The 15,139-nt window shown below is 30.6% G+C and overlaps 2 protein-coding genes across 2 annotated transcripts in view; one reads left to right on the top strand and one right to left on the bottom strand.

Annotated features, from left to right (window-relative positions):
- Positions 1 to 15,139, bottom strand: part of LOC140063569 (endonuclease V-like) — a 102,875-nt gene that overhangs the window by 22,791 nt on the left and 64,945 nt on the right. The window lies entirely within an intron of this gene.
- LOC140048544 (CMP-N-acetylneuraminate-poly-alpha-2,8-sialyltransferase-like) lies at positions 10,277 to 14,930 on the top strand. The gene is made up of 5 exons (XM_072093288.1): positions 10,277 to 10,400; positions 10,806 to 10,933; positions 11,175 to 11,249; positions 12,248 to 12,832; positions 13,272 to 14,930. The coding sequence occupies exons 2-5, from the start codon at positions 10,806 to 10,808 to the stop codon at positions 13,537 to 13,539; spliced, it is 1,056 nt and encodes a 351-aa protein (XP_071949389.1). The 5' UTR covers positions 10,277 to 10,400; the 3' UTR covers positions 13,540 to 14,930.

The raw sequence follows: 15,139 nt of genomic DNA on the forward strand, positions 1-15,139 counted from the left end.
GTCCGGGGTCATGTCATATTAAAGATGGGACACACGTTTATTCAGCCGCATGCCTACTTCTTGAATGAATATATATTAATTATTTTCAAAAATAATTCTAATATTTTTATATTTGAATGTAAATCCTTAGAATGATACTTTTAAAAGTAACAAACATGAAATAATCCAAACTCTTACGCACAAAAGAATATTAAAGGGCACAAGTAGTTCCCCGCACAATAACGGACTCGCCATTTTGCGATTTTGTACTCTTGGCACCATTAATCGTATAGTAGGCCTATATACTGTAGATTTAAAAGTTTGATAACACTATATCCAGTCATGCGTGCACTATGGTAACATAAATTATAAATTATCCACAAATATATATAGCCTATTCGAAATAAAATTATCTATAGGCCTACTCAAAATAATAGGAAGCTTTCGTACTTTTAGTATCCTGCCCTTACTTTCCAATAATAGGTTTTTTCTTAAATCAAATCATGGGGTAGAATTTTCCCCCGTTTTTTGTTGGACCTCCAATTATATTGTTTAAAAAATCTATATTCTGCCAAGAAAACAATTGTTTAAAAAATATATATTCTGCCAAGAAAACAATTATCATTGTGTATATATATATATATATAATGATGCCTCTACTGTCACAGCTTGTTTCAAAATTTATAATAATTTAAATTAAATATGAAAAATAAAAGTATACTTTTATGAATGCCACTGATATGCATATCAGCTTGTGATCGACTGCTCCACCACATACACACACGTCACGGAGCTATATTTCCTATACCATCCTGGCTAGTTGAGAATTCTCAACTATTTTATGTTTTTTTCTACCGTTCTGGAAAATGATATAATACAAAGTGTATTAATACTACCAGTAGTAAACATTTAGAAACACTTGCATACCTTCACTAATTTTAGTTGTTTGTAGTTTAAGACAATCTTAGTGATATTTAAATGAAAACAATACGATAAAACTATTGTGTCTGTATTTTACAAGACTATGACTTCCGTATAACGTGCATTGTAGGTACTTCAATTTTTATAGAAAAGCTAGGGAATCATAATTTAGTAGGCAGCATATGGAGACGGGGCAACCAAACTTGCTTATCAAATCAAAGCACAGTAGTAAAGCAAAGGATAAAATTAATGTATGATCCAGTTTACCACTGTTCTCAACTATAGTCATTTTAGTATACTTGAGCACAGTTATAAAGAATAGGATAAACTTAATAATATACAACAAATAACATTAATGTACGATCCAGTTTACCACTGTTCTCAACTATAGTCATTTTAGTATACTTGAGCACAGTGATAAAGAATAGGATAAACTTCGAATAAACAGCAAATAACATTAATGTACGATGCCGTTTAATACTGTTTTAAACTATAGTCATTTGAGTATAATTAATCACAGATAAAGAATAAGATCAACTTAATACTGTAATATACAACAAATAACATTAATGTATGATCCCGTTTAACACTGTTCTCAACTATAGTCATTTTGGTATACTTGAGAACAGTGATAAAGAATAGGATAAACTTAACAATATACAACAAATAACATTAATGTATGATCCCGTTTAACACTGTTCTCAACTATAGTCATTTTAGTATACTTGAGCACAGTGATAAAGAATAGGATAAACTTAACAATATACAACAAAAAACATTAATGTATGATCCCGTTTAACACTGTTCTCAACTATAGTCATTTTAGTATACTTGAGCACAGTGATAAAGAATAGGATAAACTTAACAATATACAACAAATAGCATTAATGTACGATCCAGTTTAACACTGTTCTCAACTATAGACATTTTGGTATACTTGAGCACAGTGATAAAGAATAGGATAAACTTAACAATATACAACAAAAAACATTAATGTACGATCCAGTTTAACACTGTTCTCAACTATAGTCATTTTGGTATACTTGAGAACAGTGATAAAGAATAGGATAAACTTAACAATATACAACAAATAACATTAATGTACGATCCCGTTTAACACTGTTCTCAACTATAGTCATTTTGGTATACTTGAGCACAGTGATAAAGAATAGGATAAACTTAACAATATACAACAAATAACATTAATGTACGATCCCGTTTAACACTGTTCTCAACTATAGTCATTTTGGTATACTTGAGAACAGTGATAAAGAATAGGATAAACTTAACAATATACAACAAATAACATTAATGTATGATGTAGTTTAACACTGTTCTCAACTATAGTCATTTTGGTATACTTGAGCACAGTGATAAAGAATAGGATAAACTTAACAATATACAACAAATAACATTAATGTACGATGTAGTTTAACACTGTTCTCAACTATAGTCATTTTGGTATACTTGAGCACAGTGATAAAGAATAGGATAAACTTAACAATATACAACAAATAACATTAATGTACGATCCCGTTTAACACTGTTCTCAACTATAGTCATTTTGGTATACTTGAGAACAGTGATAAAGAATAGGATAAACTTAACAATATACAACAAAATAACATTAATGTACGATCCAGTTTAACCCTGTTCTAAACTATAGTCATTTTGGTATATTTGAGCACAGTGATAAAGAATAGGATAAACTTCGAATAAACAGCAAATAACATTAATGTACGATGCCGTTTAATACTGTTTTAAACTATAGTCATTTGAGTATAATTAATCACAGATAAAGAATAAGATCAACTTAATAATATACAACAAATAACATTAATGTATGATCCCGTTTAACACTGTTCTCAACTATAGTCATTTTGGTATACTTGAGAACAGTGATAAAGAATAGGATAAACTTAACAATATACAACAAAAAACATTAATGTACGATCCAGCTTAACACTGTTCTCAACTATAGTCATTTTGGTATACTTGAGAACAGTGATAAAGAATAGGATAAACTTAACAATATACAACAAAAAACATTAATGTACGATCCAGCTTAACCCTGTTCTAAACTATAGTCATTTTGGTATACTTGAGAACAGTGATAAAGAATAGGATAAACTTAACAATAAACAACAAATAACATTAATGTATGATGTAGTTTAACACTGTTCTCAACTATAGTCATTTTGGTATACTTGAGCACAGTGATAAAGAATAGGATAAACTTAACAATATACAACAAATAACATTAATGTACGATGTAGTTTAACACTGTTCTCAACTATAGTCATTTTGGTATACTTGAGCACAGTGATAAAGAATAGGATAAACTTAACAATATACAACAAATAACATTAATGTACGATCCCGTTTAACACTGTTCTCAACTAAAGTCATTTTGGTATATTTGAGCACAGTGATAAAGAATAGGATAAACTTAACAATATACAACAAATAACATTAATGTACGATCCAGTTTAACCCTGTTCTAAACTATAGTCGTTTTGGTATATTTGAGCACAGTGATAAAGAATAGGATAAACTTCGAATAAACAGCAAATAACATTAATGTACGATGCCGTTTAATACTGTTTTAAACTATAGTCATTTGAGTATAATTAATCACAGATAAAGAATAAGATCAACTTAATAATATACAACAAATAACATTAATGTATGATCCCGTTTAACACTGTTCTCAACTATAGTCATTTTGGTATACTTGAGCACAGTGATAAAGAATAGGATAAACTTAACAATATACAACAAATAGCATTAATGTACGAACCAGTTTAACACTGTTCTCAACTATAGTCATTTTGGTATACTTGAGAACAGTGATAAAGAATAGGATAAACTTAACAATATACAACAAAAAACATTAATGTACGATCCAGCTTAACACTGTTCTCAACTATAGTCATTTTGGTATACTTGAGAACAGTGATAAAGAATAGGATAAACTTAACAATATACAACAAAAAACATTAATGTACGATCCAGTTTAACCCTGTTCTAAACTATAGTCATTTTGGTATATTTGAGCACAGTGATAAAGAATAGGATAAACTTAACAATATACAACAAATAACATTAATGTACGATCCAGTTTAACACTGTTCTCGACTATAGTCATTTTGGTATACAAGTTCAAAAAACATTTATTTATTCAACAATGGCATTATACAGTATAATATAATTATAGGTGTGTACATAAATGAAAACATAGTAATAAGCCATCATTTGGGGTCTTCTCTAGAAGAAAACAAGTTTCTTGTCTCGAGAAAGACCCCAGAAACAATACACATACATTTAAACTAATACAATTTACTACATAAAATAATAAATAAAAACAAAAACGATGAAATAAAAATAGATACTTTCAGTGTACTACAATCATAATAATATTAAAATTAGTATAAAGAAATAAGATATTTTTTAAAATTTTTACGAAAAGTATAAAGAGATTTAAAATGCTTTAGTTTATCATCAAGATCATTCCAGATTCGCGGTCCTGAAACAGAAATAAAATATTCGGAAATTTTCAGTCTAAAAGGAGGTACATCAAGATGCTGAAATTTATTATCGATACGTAAATTGTACTTGTGTGATTTTGTATGATGATTTAATAGATTAGACATTGTCACAGGGAGTTTGGTATTAAAGAATTGAAAAATAAAGGAAGCAATTTGAGCACAGTGATAAAGAATAGAATAAACTTAACAATATACAACAAATAACATTAAATGTACGATCCAGTTTAACACTGTTCTCAACTATAGTCATTTTGGTATACTTGAGCACAGTGATAAAGAATAGGATAAACTTAACAATATACAACAAATAACATTAATGTACGATCCAGTTTAACCCTGTTCTAAACTATAGTCATTTTGGTATATTTGAGCACAGTGATAAAGAATAGGATAAACTTCGAATAAACAGCAAATAACATTAATGTACGATGCCGTTTAATACTGTTTTAAACTATAGTCATTTGAGTATAATTAATCACAGATAAAGAATAAGATCAACTTTAATACTATTTATTAAATTAAAAAAACTAATTCTATATTAACACATATTATTTACATATACTTTCACTGCTGATTTCTAGTATAAACAGGCCATAGGCCTATACATGGCTGCAGTCGCGTGCTCAAATTTGAGTTGGTGTTTACCGACCGACCAACCGACATAGTGAGCTGTAGAGTCGCGTTTGCACGCTACTAAAAAGTTCACAAAAACCGTAGGACGGGCACAGGGGAGTTTGTTCGAAACTCCAACCCCTCCCCTGGCTATGCGTTTAGATTTTTCATGCCTCCTTTACAAACCAAGATTATTAGAATACTATTAGGAGGATCAAACACAATTCTTGTTGCCAGATTTCATTGACATTACAGGTATGAAGTCTATCAATATACAGTACCGCTTAATACAATACTTGTTGAGGCCATATCCATCTATACATTTTAGTGTTATTCCACTTTAAAAACGTCGATTTATATCAATACTCATCAACATACGATATAACGATAGAATTTATTGCAACTTGTCCATGTCGTATTCATCTACAAATAAAGTGTCTATTACCGTACTTTTAAAAATCTATTTATATCAATGCCTATCAACGTATGTACGTGTGCATATTATACATACAAAAATATATACATCAACATAAATGTCATATCATCTACAGTCATTAGTGTTATTTTACTTTTAATATTAGTAAATGCAAAGGCAAAATACTGAAATAATAACAATGCTGTGGTCTCAATGGAGATACAAAAAAAGAAGCGAAAAGCTAAATCAAAACGATAAAGTAAAACAGCTAGACAAGTTAGCAGAGTTTTCGGGCAACACTAGCCCTTCATCAGTGCAAGTGAGGGTACTTGTACAAGATAGTGTTATTTAACGTTTAGTCGATTTATATCAATACACTCATCAACGTACGTGCAATTCACGTCTACAATCAATAGTGTTAATTCCACTTTTAAAAGTCGATTTATATCAATATACTCATCAACATATGTACGTGTCCACGTCATATTCATCTATAAATATTAGTGTTATTTCACTTTTAAAAGTCGATTTATCAATATACTCATCAATAAATGTACTTGTCCACGTCATATTCATTTACAAATCAGTGTTATTTCACTTTTCGAAGTCAATTATATCAATAGGCCTATAGGCCTACTCATCAACATTATGTACGTGCAATTCACGTCATATTCATATATGATCAATAGTGTACAACTAATAGTGTTATTTCACTTTTAAAAGTCGATTTATATCAATATACTCATCAATAAATGTACTTGTCCACGTCATATTCATCTACAAACAATAGTGTTATTTCACTTTTAAAAGTCGATTTATATCAATATACTCATCAACATTATGTACCGTACGTTCCACGTCATATTCATCTACAAATATTAGTGTTATTTCACTTTTAAAAGTCGATTTATATCAATATACTCATCAGCATATGTAAATCGTGTCCAAGTCATATTCATCTACAAATATTAGTTTGACTTTTAAAAGTCGATTTATATCAATATACTAATCAATATATGTACGTGTCCACGTCATATTCATCTACAAATATTAGTGTTATTTCACTTTTCAAAGTCGATTTATATAAATATACTACTCATCAACATAATGTACGTGCAATTCACGTCATATTTTTCTACAATCATTTGTGTTAATTCCACTTAGAAAAGTCAATTTATATCAATTACTTATGAACATATGTACGTGTCCGCGTCATTAATCTACAAATATTATAGTGTTATTATGTTTTTCATATTATCACTGTGCTCAAGTATATGCAAATAACTATAGTTCAGAACAGTGTTAAACAGAATCGTGTACATGAATGTCTATTTGTTGTATATTGTGCTCAAGTATACCAAAATGACTATACTTGAGAACTGGATCGTACATTAATGTTATTTGTTGTATATTGTTAAGTTTATCCTATATTCTTTATCACTGTTCTCAAGTATACCAAAATGACTATAGTTGAGAACAGTGTTAAACTGGATCGTACATTAATGTTTTTTGTTGTATATTGTTAAGTTTATCCTATTCTTTATCACTGTGCTCAAGTATACCAAAATGACTATGGTTGAGAACAGTGTTAAACTGGATCGTACATTAATGTTTTTTTGTTGTATATTGTTAATTTTATCCTATTCTTTATCACTGTGCTCAAGTATACCAAAATGACTATAGTTGAGAACAGTGTTAAACGGGATCAAACATTAATGTTATTTGTTGTATATTATTAAGTTGATCTTATTCTTTATTTGTGATTAATTATACTCAAATGACTATAGTTTAAAACAGTATTAAACGGCATCGTACATTAATGTTATTTGCTGTTTATTTGAAGTTTATCCTATTCTTTATCACTGTGCTCAAATATCAAATATACCAAAATGACTATAGTTTAGAACAGGGTTGAACTGGATCGTACATTAATGTTATTTGTTGTATATTGTTAAGTTTATCCTATTCTTTATCACTGTTCTCAAGTATACCAAAATGACTATAGTTGAGAACAGTGTTAAACGGGATCGTACATTAATGTTATTTGTTGTATATTGTTAAGTTTATCCTATTCTTTATCACTGTGCTCAAAAGTATACCAAAATGACTATAGTTGAGAACAGTGTTAAACGGGATCATACATTAATGTTATTTGTTGTATATTGTTAAGTTTATCCTATTCTTTATCACTGTTCTCAAGTATACCAAAATGACTATAGTTGAGAACAGTGTTAAACTGGATCGTACATTAATGTTTTTTGTTGTATATTGTTAAGTTTATCCTATTCTTTATCACTGTGCTCAAGTATACCAAAATGACTATAGTTGAGAACAGTGTTAAACTGGATCGTACATTAATGTTTTTTTGTTGTATATTGTTAATTTTATCCTATTCTTTATCACTGTGCTCAAGTATACCAAAATGTGAGAACAGTGGTAAACTGGATCGTACATTAATGTTATTTGTTGTATATTATTAAGTTTATCCTATTCTTTATCACTGTGCTCAAGTATACCAAAATGACTATAGTTGAGAACAGTGTTAAACGGGATCGTACATTAATGTTTTTGGTTGTATATTGTTAAGTTTATCCTATTCTGTATAACTGTTCTCAAGTATACCAAAATGACTATAGTTGAGAACAGTGTTAAACTGGATCGTACATTAATGTTTTTTGTTGTATATTGTTAAGTTTATCCTATTCTTTATCACTGTGCTCAAGTATACCAAAATTACTATAGTTGAGAACAGTGTTAAACTGGATCGTACATTAATGCTATTTGTTGTATATTGTTAAGTTTATCCTATTCTTTATCACTGTGCTCAAGTATACCAAAATGACTATAGTTGAGAACAGTGGTAAACTGGATCGTACATTAATGTTATTTGTTGTATATTATTAAGTTTATCCTATTCTTTATCACTGTGCTCAAGTATACCAAAATGACTATAGTTGAGAACAGTGTTAAACGGGATCATACATTAATGTTATTTGTTGTATATTATTAAGTTTATCATATTCTTTATAACTGTGCTCAAGTATACCAAAATGACTATAGTTGAGAACAGTGTTAAACGGGATCGTACATTAATGTTATTTGTTGTATATTGTTAAGTTTATCCTATTCTTTATCACTGTGCTCAAGTATACCAAAATGACTATAGTTGAGAACAGTGTTAAACGGGATCATACATTAATGTTATTTGTTGTATATTATTAAGTTTATCCTATTCTTTATCACTGTGCTCAAGTATACCAAAATGACTATAGTTGAGAACAGTGCTAAACGGGATCGTACATTAATGTTATTTGTTGTATATTGTTAAGTTTATCCTATTCTTTATCACTGTGCTCAAGTATACCAAAATGACTATAGTTGAGAACAGTGTTAAACAGGATCGTACATTAATGTTATTTGTTGTATATTGTTAAGTTTATCCTATTCTTTATCAATGTGCTCAAGTATACCAAAATGACTATAGTTGAGAACAGTGTTTAAACTACATCGTACATTAATGTTATTTGTTGTATATTGTTAAGTGTATTCTTTATTCTTATTAATTGTACTAAATTATTAAAAGAAACAGTAGTAAGCATAACATTTCCCCACTCCTACATTAGCATGGCAGGACATTGTAATGGTCGCAGGTGGCTCAACTTTATTACTGCAATGGGATGGACATGGTCCTACTACCACCTTACCATCCAATAGGATTCCAGTAAATTTCCTTTACTACCAATCATAATTCAGTAATTAAATGACCCCTTAAGTTAACAAGGAAATCAGCCTATCCCATTATACCGGTAGGCTTCGTCGTACAGACGTACTGCGGTAATAGTTGAGAATTCTCAACTAGCCAATTTGGTATATTTTATCATACCTGCGTCACGTCGTGTAACCAAAGAATATATATCACAAGAATGAGTAATACGCGATTTTCCCTGTAACAGTAATATTGTCCATGTGGTAGGGCGCCGCCATAAGTGAGGATGTATCTGGGATGTATACAACTTTTTGTGACGGTTTCACTAATCAAAGGCTGGACCACCGGTAGTATTTTCATGATAAAAAATGTTATCAACTACATGCCAACATCATGTTAAATGGTATTTGGATATTTAATTGTTCGTTTTATGCAATTTATTTAGTAAAAACTGCCGTATAAACAGTTCGCTTTATCAACCGGGCGCTACGATAGCGTGACCGGGCGTGTTGGTGTTTACGCGTTTTCACGAATAGTTTAATAATATTCCTATATTTAACTTGTTTCTGGTAAAACAAATAAATGTTAATGACATTTAACATTTTATCCTATTAATAACATGTATTTTATACTAATTTATATCATAAAAACAATACCGGGCGTAGAGTAGTACGCGGCAATGGTAAAGAATAGGCCGTGCTGAGTAACGATTCGTTGATTTTGGTGTTGCTGTGTTAGGCCTTTTTTGTGAACTAATTTAGCATGTTAGTAAATAATTGTCTGTAAAAGTGAATGTACACTAGTTTGTTAATAAATATGTATTATAAAATAGTTTACAATTGCGAAATATATTATCATAATTCTATTTAATGTGACATGTATAATATCTATTAAATCAAGTCTTATTTAGTATGTATACATCCGGCCTTATGAGGGCGGGCATCACTCTCTGGAGCTCTCTGTTACAAATTTCTCATGCGAAAATCGCGGAATACTCATTCTTGTGATATATATTCTTTGGTGGTGTAACACACACAGCAGAGTTATTGATTTGCGCATGCGTTTGTTTTTTAATAGCTCTCTTTTTCTGTTTCAGTTGTGAAACGAAAACGAAAATTATAATCTGCGACCCATAAAAATACCACCACAATATTCAATGCTATTTTGTGGTAGTTAATCAATGGTAATTCCAAGTCTTTAAAAAGAAGCTGTATTTATCGTAAGTAACAAATGTATTATATACTAGCCAATACAAATTATAGCCCGAACACAAACAGTGATAGGCCTAGGCCTATGTTGTTTTTGTAGTAGACATATACGCCTACTAGCCTAGGCCAGTGGCCTCTATGTACTAGGCTAGGCCTAGGGCCTAGCCCTAGTAGGCCAAGAGTACTACGGGTGTCCCACTACTAGCTAGCCTACTATTACTTAGCCTAGCTACGTAGGCTAGCTGGGTGCCTTCTAGCAAGGGGCCTCGCCTAGTTAAGTTACTACTAGGCCTAGTTACTAGCTACTTACTAGTACTACCACCAGAATTCAAGCTTAAAATTGGTATTTGATACTAATCAAAGAAGGCTACATAATATATACATATTTTTAACGTCTTTTCTTTTTTGTTTTACAGATGAGGCTGCGAATGCCAAAGGTCAAATTCAAGCCAGCCTTATTTTTTCTTTTAGTGTCTTCATCTGTTTTATTCTATATCGCAGTAGATGTACCCATTGCATATCCTATGCCACAACGATGTGAACCGTACGTACCTTGTTCTTAGTTGTGCCATAAAGATATTATAGTATAGTAGTATAATATCTATATCTACTATAATATCTCTATAGTTGTGCAAATGATTCTTTCATTAACGGCAGGAAGTCTTTTGCCCATTTCAGAATTTATAATTAATTCGACATTAAATACTCGGCCAAACAAAGCTTTCATCTTTTCTTACGATTACATTTGAGATTAACCTAGATCATTATTTTATACTTTATCTCAGTTTCCCTTTAGATAAAGCAGTTAAATTAGCCGAGAGTGGCAAAAAAGGGACCTGGGACGCAGCAAGAAAAATAAAGTAAGTATCTAGATTCCTGGTATCTGAATGGACATACAATAAAAACAAAATATCCAGTGTTCGTATGGTGAATGCATATCAAACAAAGGTAGTCCAATGGCCATATTAACCATTCCATTAAATTTAGAACTTCTAGAGAATAGAAAAGAAATGAAAAGGAAATAGGAAATGGAAAGGAAATTAATATAATTTACAGTTATTTCGAAATCTATTAAAAAAGAATGTAATGATCTAAATGAAATATATTTAGCATTTAAGAACATATCTGACTATATGATTGGTAAATATGGACACTGGGTTTAAGTCTAAAGCCTTGACTACACTGTCAAACTAGTTTGACAACAAAAGTATGATATACCCAAAATGGTAGTGGTATCACATCATGTCCATATATGGGCACATCACGTTTGTTGTCGCATAAAGTTTGATAGTGTAGACAGAGCTTTATTTGAAGGCAACATTTACTCTTGCATCCTACCTTCATCTTTACCAACATCATTATTTATTAGCTACACTAATAAAAACTTAGTGTAGGCGTGCTGTAGAATTATGTTTGTCTTGTGAACAGGATTGCCACCTTTGAGAAGGACAGTGAATAAAGTTACTTATGGTTATCTTTAGTAATTTGCCTAAAAAGTATAAGGAGAAGAATAATACAGTCACATTGGTTAACAATGTGACTATAATGTTCAACTTCAACTCTACCAGTATTTCTCTAGTCCTAAAGTCCCAATTTATTTCATATCATATAAAATGCAGTTTGGAAACCAGATATTCTGGAAAATTGGTTTTTGGGAAAGTTGGCAACTGTAGAATTAATTACACTGTTGTAGTAAAGCTAATAACCACTCTTCTCACTCTCAGTCAGAGACTTTCATGAAAATATATCATTGTGTAAAAGCGTTATTATTCAAATCTCCTTGAGCATGTGGCATATTGTGCAAATGTTATACTTTTATAGCAACAATCTTAATGTCAGTATTATCTATTAATTGTAGAAAACTTGCCAAGACTTGTCTGCCGCCAGATCATACCTTGATGATCTATTCCGCAAACAACACGCCTGAAAATCTTGATTTCAAACAGGGCTTTAATGTCATAGAATATCTCAACTTTTTGTTTGATGGAAAATCAGGAATGCCGGCTGAGATGGAAGCTAACTTTGAATCTGTGAAGCCGCAAAAAAGATGTGCAGTCATAGGAAATGGCGGTATATTATTAGGTAGCGGATGCGGTAAAGAAATAGACACAAAATACGATTTTGTGATGCGGTCTAATATAGCACCTATAAAAAATTTTACCTCAGACGTTGGCATCAAAACTAATTTTACTATTATCAATTTAGAAACCGTAAGAAAAATTTATAATTTACTTGCACGTGAGAAATCTGATCCTGAAACAACAGCAATAATAGAAAAAATTCGCTTTTTAAATGATTCAATTATTTGGTATCCAAAAGGAGTTCGCTTCAGATTCTATGCACGAATGCGTCTGCAAACAGTTGCTAGGAAGCTGAAAGATGAATATAAGCTTGCCATCCGTGTTGGATACAGTTGGAGAACTTTAGCAGCAATTATTAAATGGTAGGTTGTTGTACATTTCAACACTTTATCTTACAAATGATTAATGAAATTATGTCTTCACGTTGATTATCTGTAAGAAAAGAAAATTAGACAAGTATCATGATCGTGCAAGATAGAAACAAAGAATAGAAATAAATTGCATTCAACTTTACCCTTTTGCATATACAGTATAAATGGTTATGAATGTGTAAAGCAAAACAAGGAATAGTCCCATTGTGCTGTGAAAAAAAAGATAAGAAAAATGGCAAAAGTGGATGTTCATGCCTGCACCCAAGCCTATACACTCTGAGGGTTCAAATGAATGAAGTATGGCTAGCATCAGTTGAGTTCTGGCCTTCTCAGGACTCTGGTACCTCCTATCAAAGCAGAGCAGATTTCAACCATTTTAATATCACTTTTTTCTAAAATAAACTCTACCATTTTGTTTTTTCTCTTGCAGGTTTTGGTCATTAACAGAGTACTACACGACAACAGGGCTTAATCTTTATACAATAGCGACGACATTTTGTGATGAAATAACACTGTATGGCTTCTACCCATTCCACTCAGATAGCCAGGGACGTGATATACAGTACCATTACTATGAGGATATTCCATATAAGTATGAAAATAATGTGCATGATTTTCCTGCAGAATTTGATCATTTGCAGAAGTTGGAGAAGATTGGTGCGTTGAAGCTGGTTACTGGAAAGTGTAATAATAAATAATGTGCTATTTAAATGCTATGTCTACTACTGGTAGAATCACAAGAAACCTTTTTATGCCATTACACAGTTTCGATGGCTTTTATATGTTTGTCTACCACAGTCCTTATCAGTTTCCATTCAGAATCACACTGAAGTGAGATACTTCCTTTAATACTTATTTCACTTAAGTCAATAACTATTAATTAGTACTCAATTAGTTGGATGTTTCCCTAATTGTAATTGTTGAATAAGGCCACATATTTTTAAATACTACTTTTTGATACTCTGTTACATTTGATTTATTTTCACACATACTAAAATGCTATTTAGACATCTGGTAATTAAAATTAGAAATCAGGAATGATTGGGTAGTTGTAGTCCAGATCTGAATACCCCTTCATTGATAGAAGATTAATATCGATCCCCGAATTCAATAAAGTCCCAATTAGTTTTATTAATTTAAGTCCGCAGTTACTGTAAATGAAAATAGAAAACAAAAACAGACTGGCTGGTTTTTAATTTATTGATCTTGCAGTAACTATTAATTATATGTCACAGTAACTGCTGCACCAAGAATTTATACTGCAGTAAATCATGGTTCTTGATTGTGTGGATATTTTCCTAGGGATGTTTTTTTTTTAGAAAGTTTCCCAGTGTTCTAATTTTGCGTAGTTACTGTAAATGAAAATATGGAAACAAAATAATTTAATGATCTTGCAGTAACTACCTTATATGTCACATTAACTGCAGTAAATTACACCAAGTAGTTACTGCAGTAAATTTCATAATAATATGATGATAGGAAGTTGATAATGAACGTAATTGTTGGAGCTTTTGCCTAAAGGGTGTTTTTTTCTTCAGGAAGTTTTATGCCGTTGCAACCGTCTTCTAGGGTTTTATTTTCAGATGGGATAAGTACCAGGAATTATGTTGTGCTAATAATGTTATGAATTTAATAAAAGCAAAGATAACACCATCTTTATACAATCATCATTGTGTCTAATACAAAGGGAAATACAGTATGTTCAATTACTGTATGTTACAATTTCCATCAGATGTACTTTTTCATTTTTAGTTAAAGATATTTAGTATATTTTTATACTTACTAGTTTATTTAAATATGGTATATAATTTATATTTAGGTAAGTTATATTTTTATTTTAGAAACCACACTAAAAATGTTTACCCTGTATGTACTCGGTGAGTTTAAAATATATAAACAATACTACAGGTACAATATTCCCAATGTATTGGTTTATATATCATGCTTATTATTTTGGTCTTTAAATATTTATTCTGAATAGTTTTATACATTTAATAATATTATATCGATCTTGTTATTTTAAATAGTTCATTTTCCTCTAATATTTGTGTTTCATTCTCGGTGGTAGTTATTTTTAGTACACGTAAAATAGTGTATTTTTTTAACTTTGAATTGAACTTTTTTCATTAAATTATCATTACTTAAAATGAAATAAGGCTTATGACATTTATTCATTCATTAATTTACTACAAAGTGTGAGTTGTTGTTCTCGAGACACTCAAGATTAAAAAGGCCATCTATACTACAGTAGCAAGATAACTATTGACGATAAGTAGATAAATTCGCCATTTTTCCTAC

The sequence above is a fragment of the Antedon mediterranea genome, chromosome 1 (assembly GCF_964355755.1).
Source record: "Antedon mediterranea chromosome 1, ecAntMedi1.1, whole genome shotgun sequence".
NCBI classification, from domain to species: domain Eukaryota; kingdom Metazoa; phylum Echinodermata; class Crinoidea; order Comatulida; family Antedonidae; genus Antedon; species Antedon mediterranea.

Bases quoted from the DNA above. Each gene is read 5' to 3' on its own strand.
- LOC140048544 (XM_072093288.1), top strand. From the start codon at position 10,806: ATGAGGCTGCGAATGCCAAAGGTCAAATTCAAGCCAGCCTTATTTTTT. The intron at 11,250-12,247 runs GTAAGTATCTAG...TATTAATTGTAG, and splicing joins GACGCAGCAAGAAAAATAAA to AAAACTTGCCAAGACTTGTC. The intron at 12,833-13,271 runs GTAGGTTGTTGT...TTTCTCTTGCAG, and splicing joins TTAGCAGCAATTATTAAATG to GTTTTGGTCATTAACAGAGT.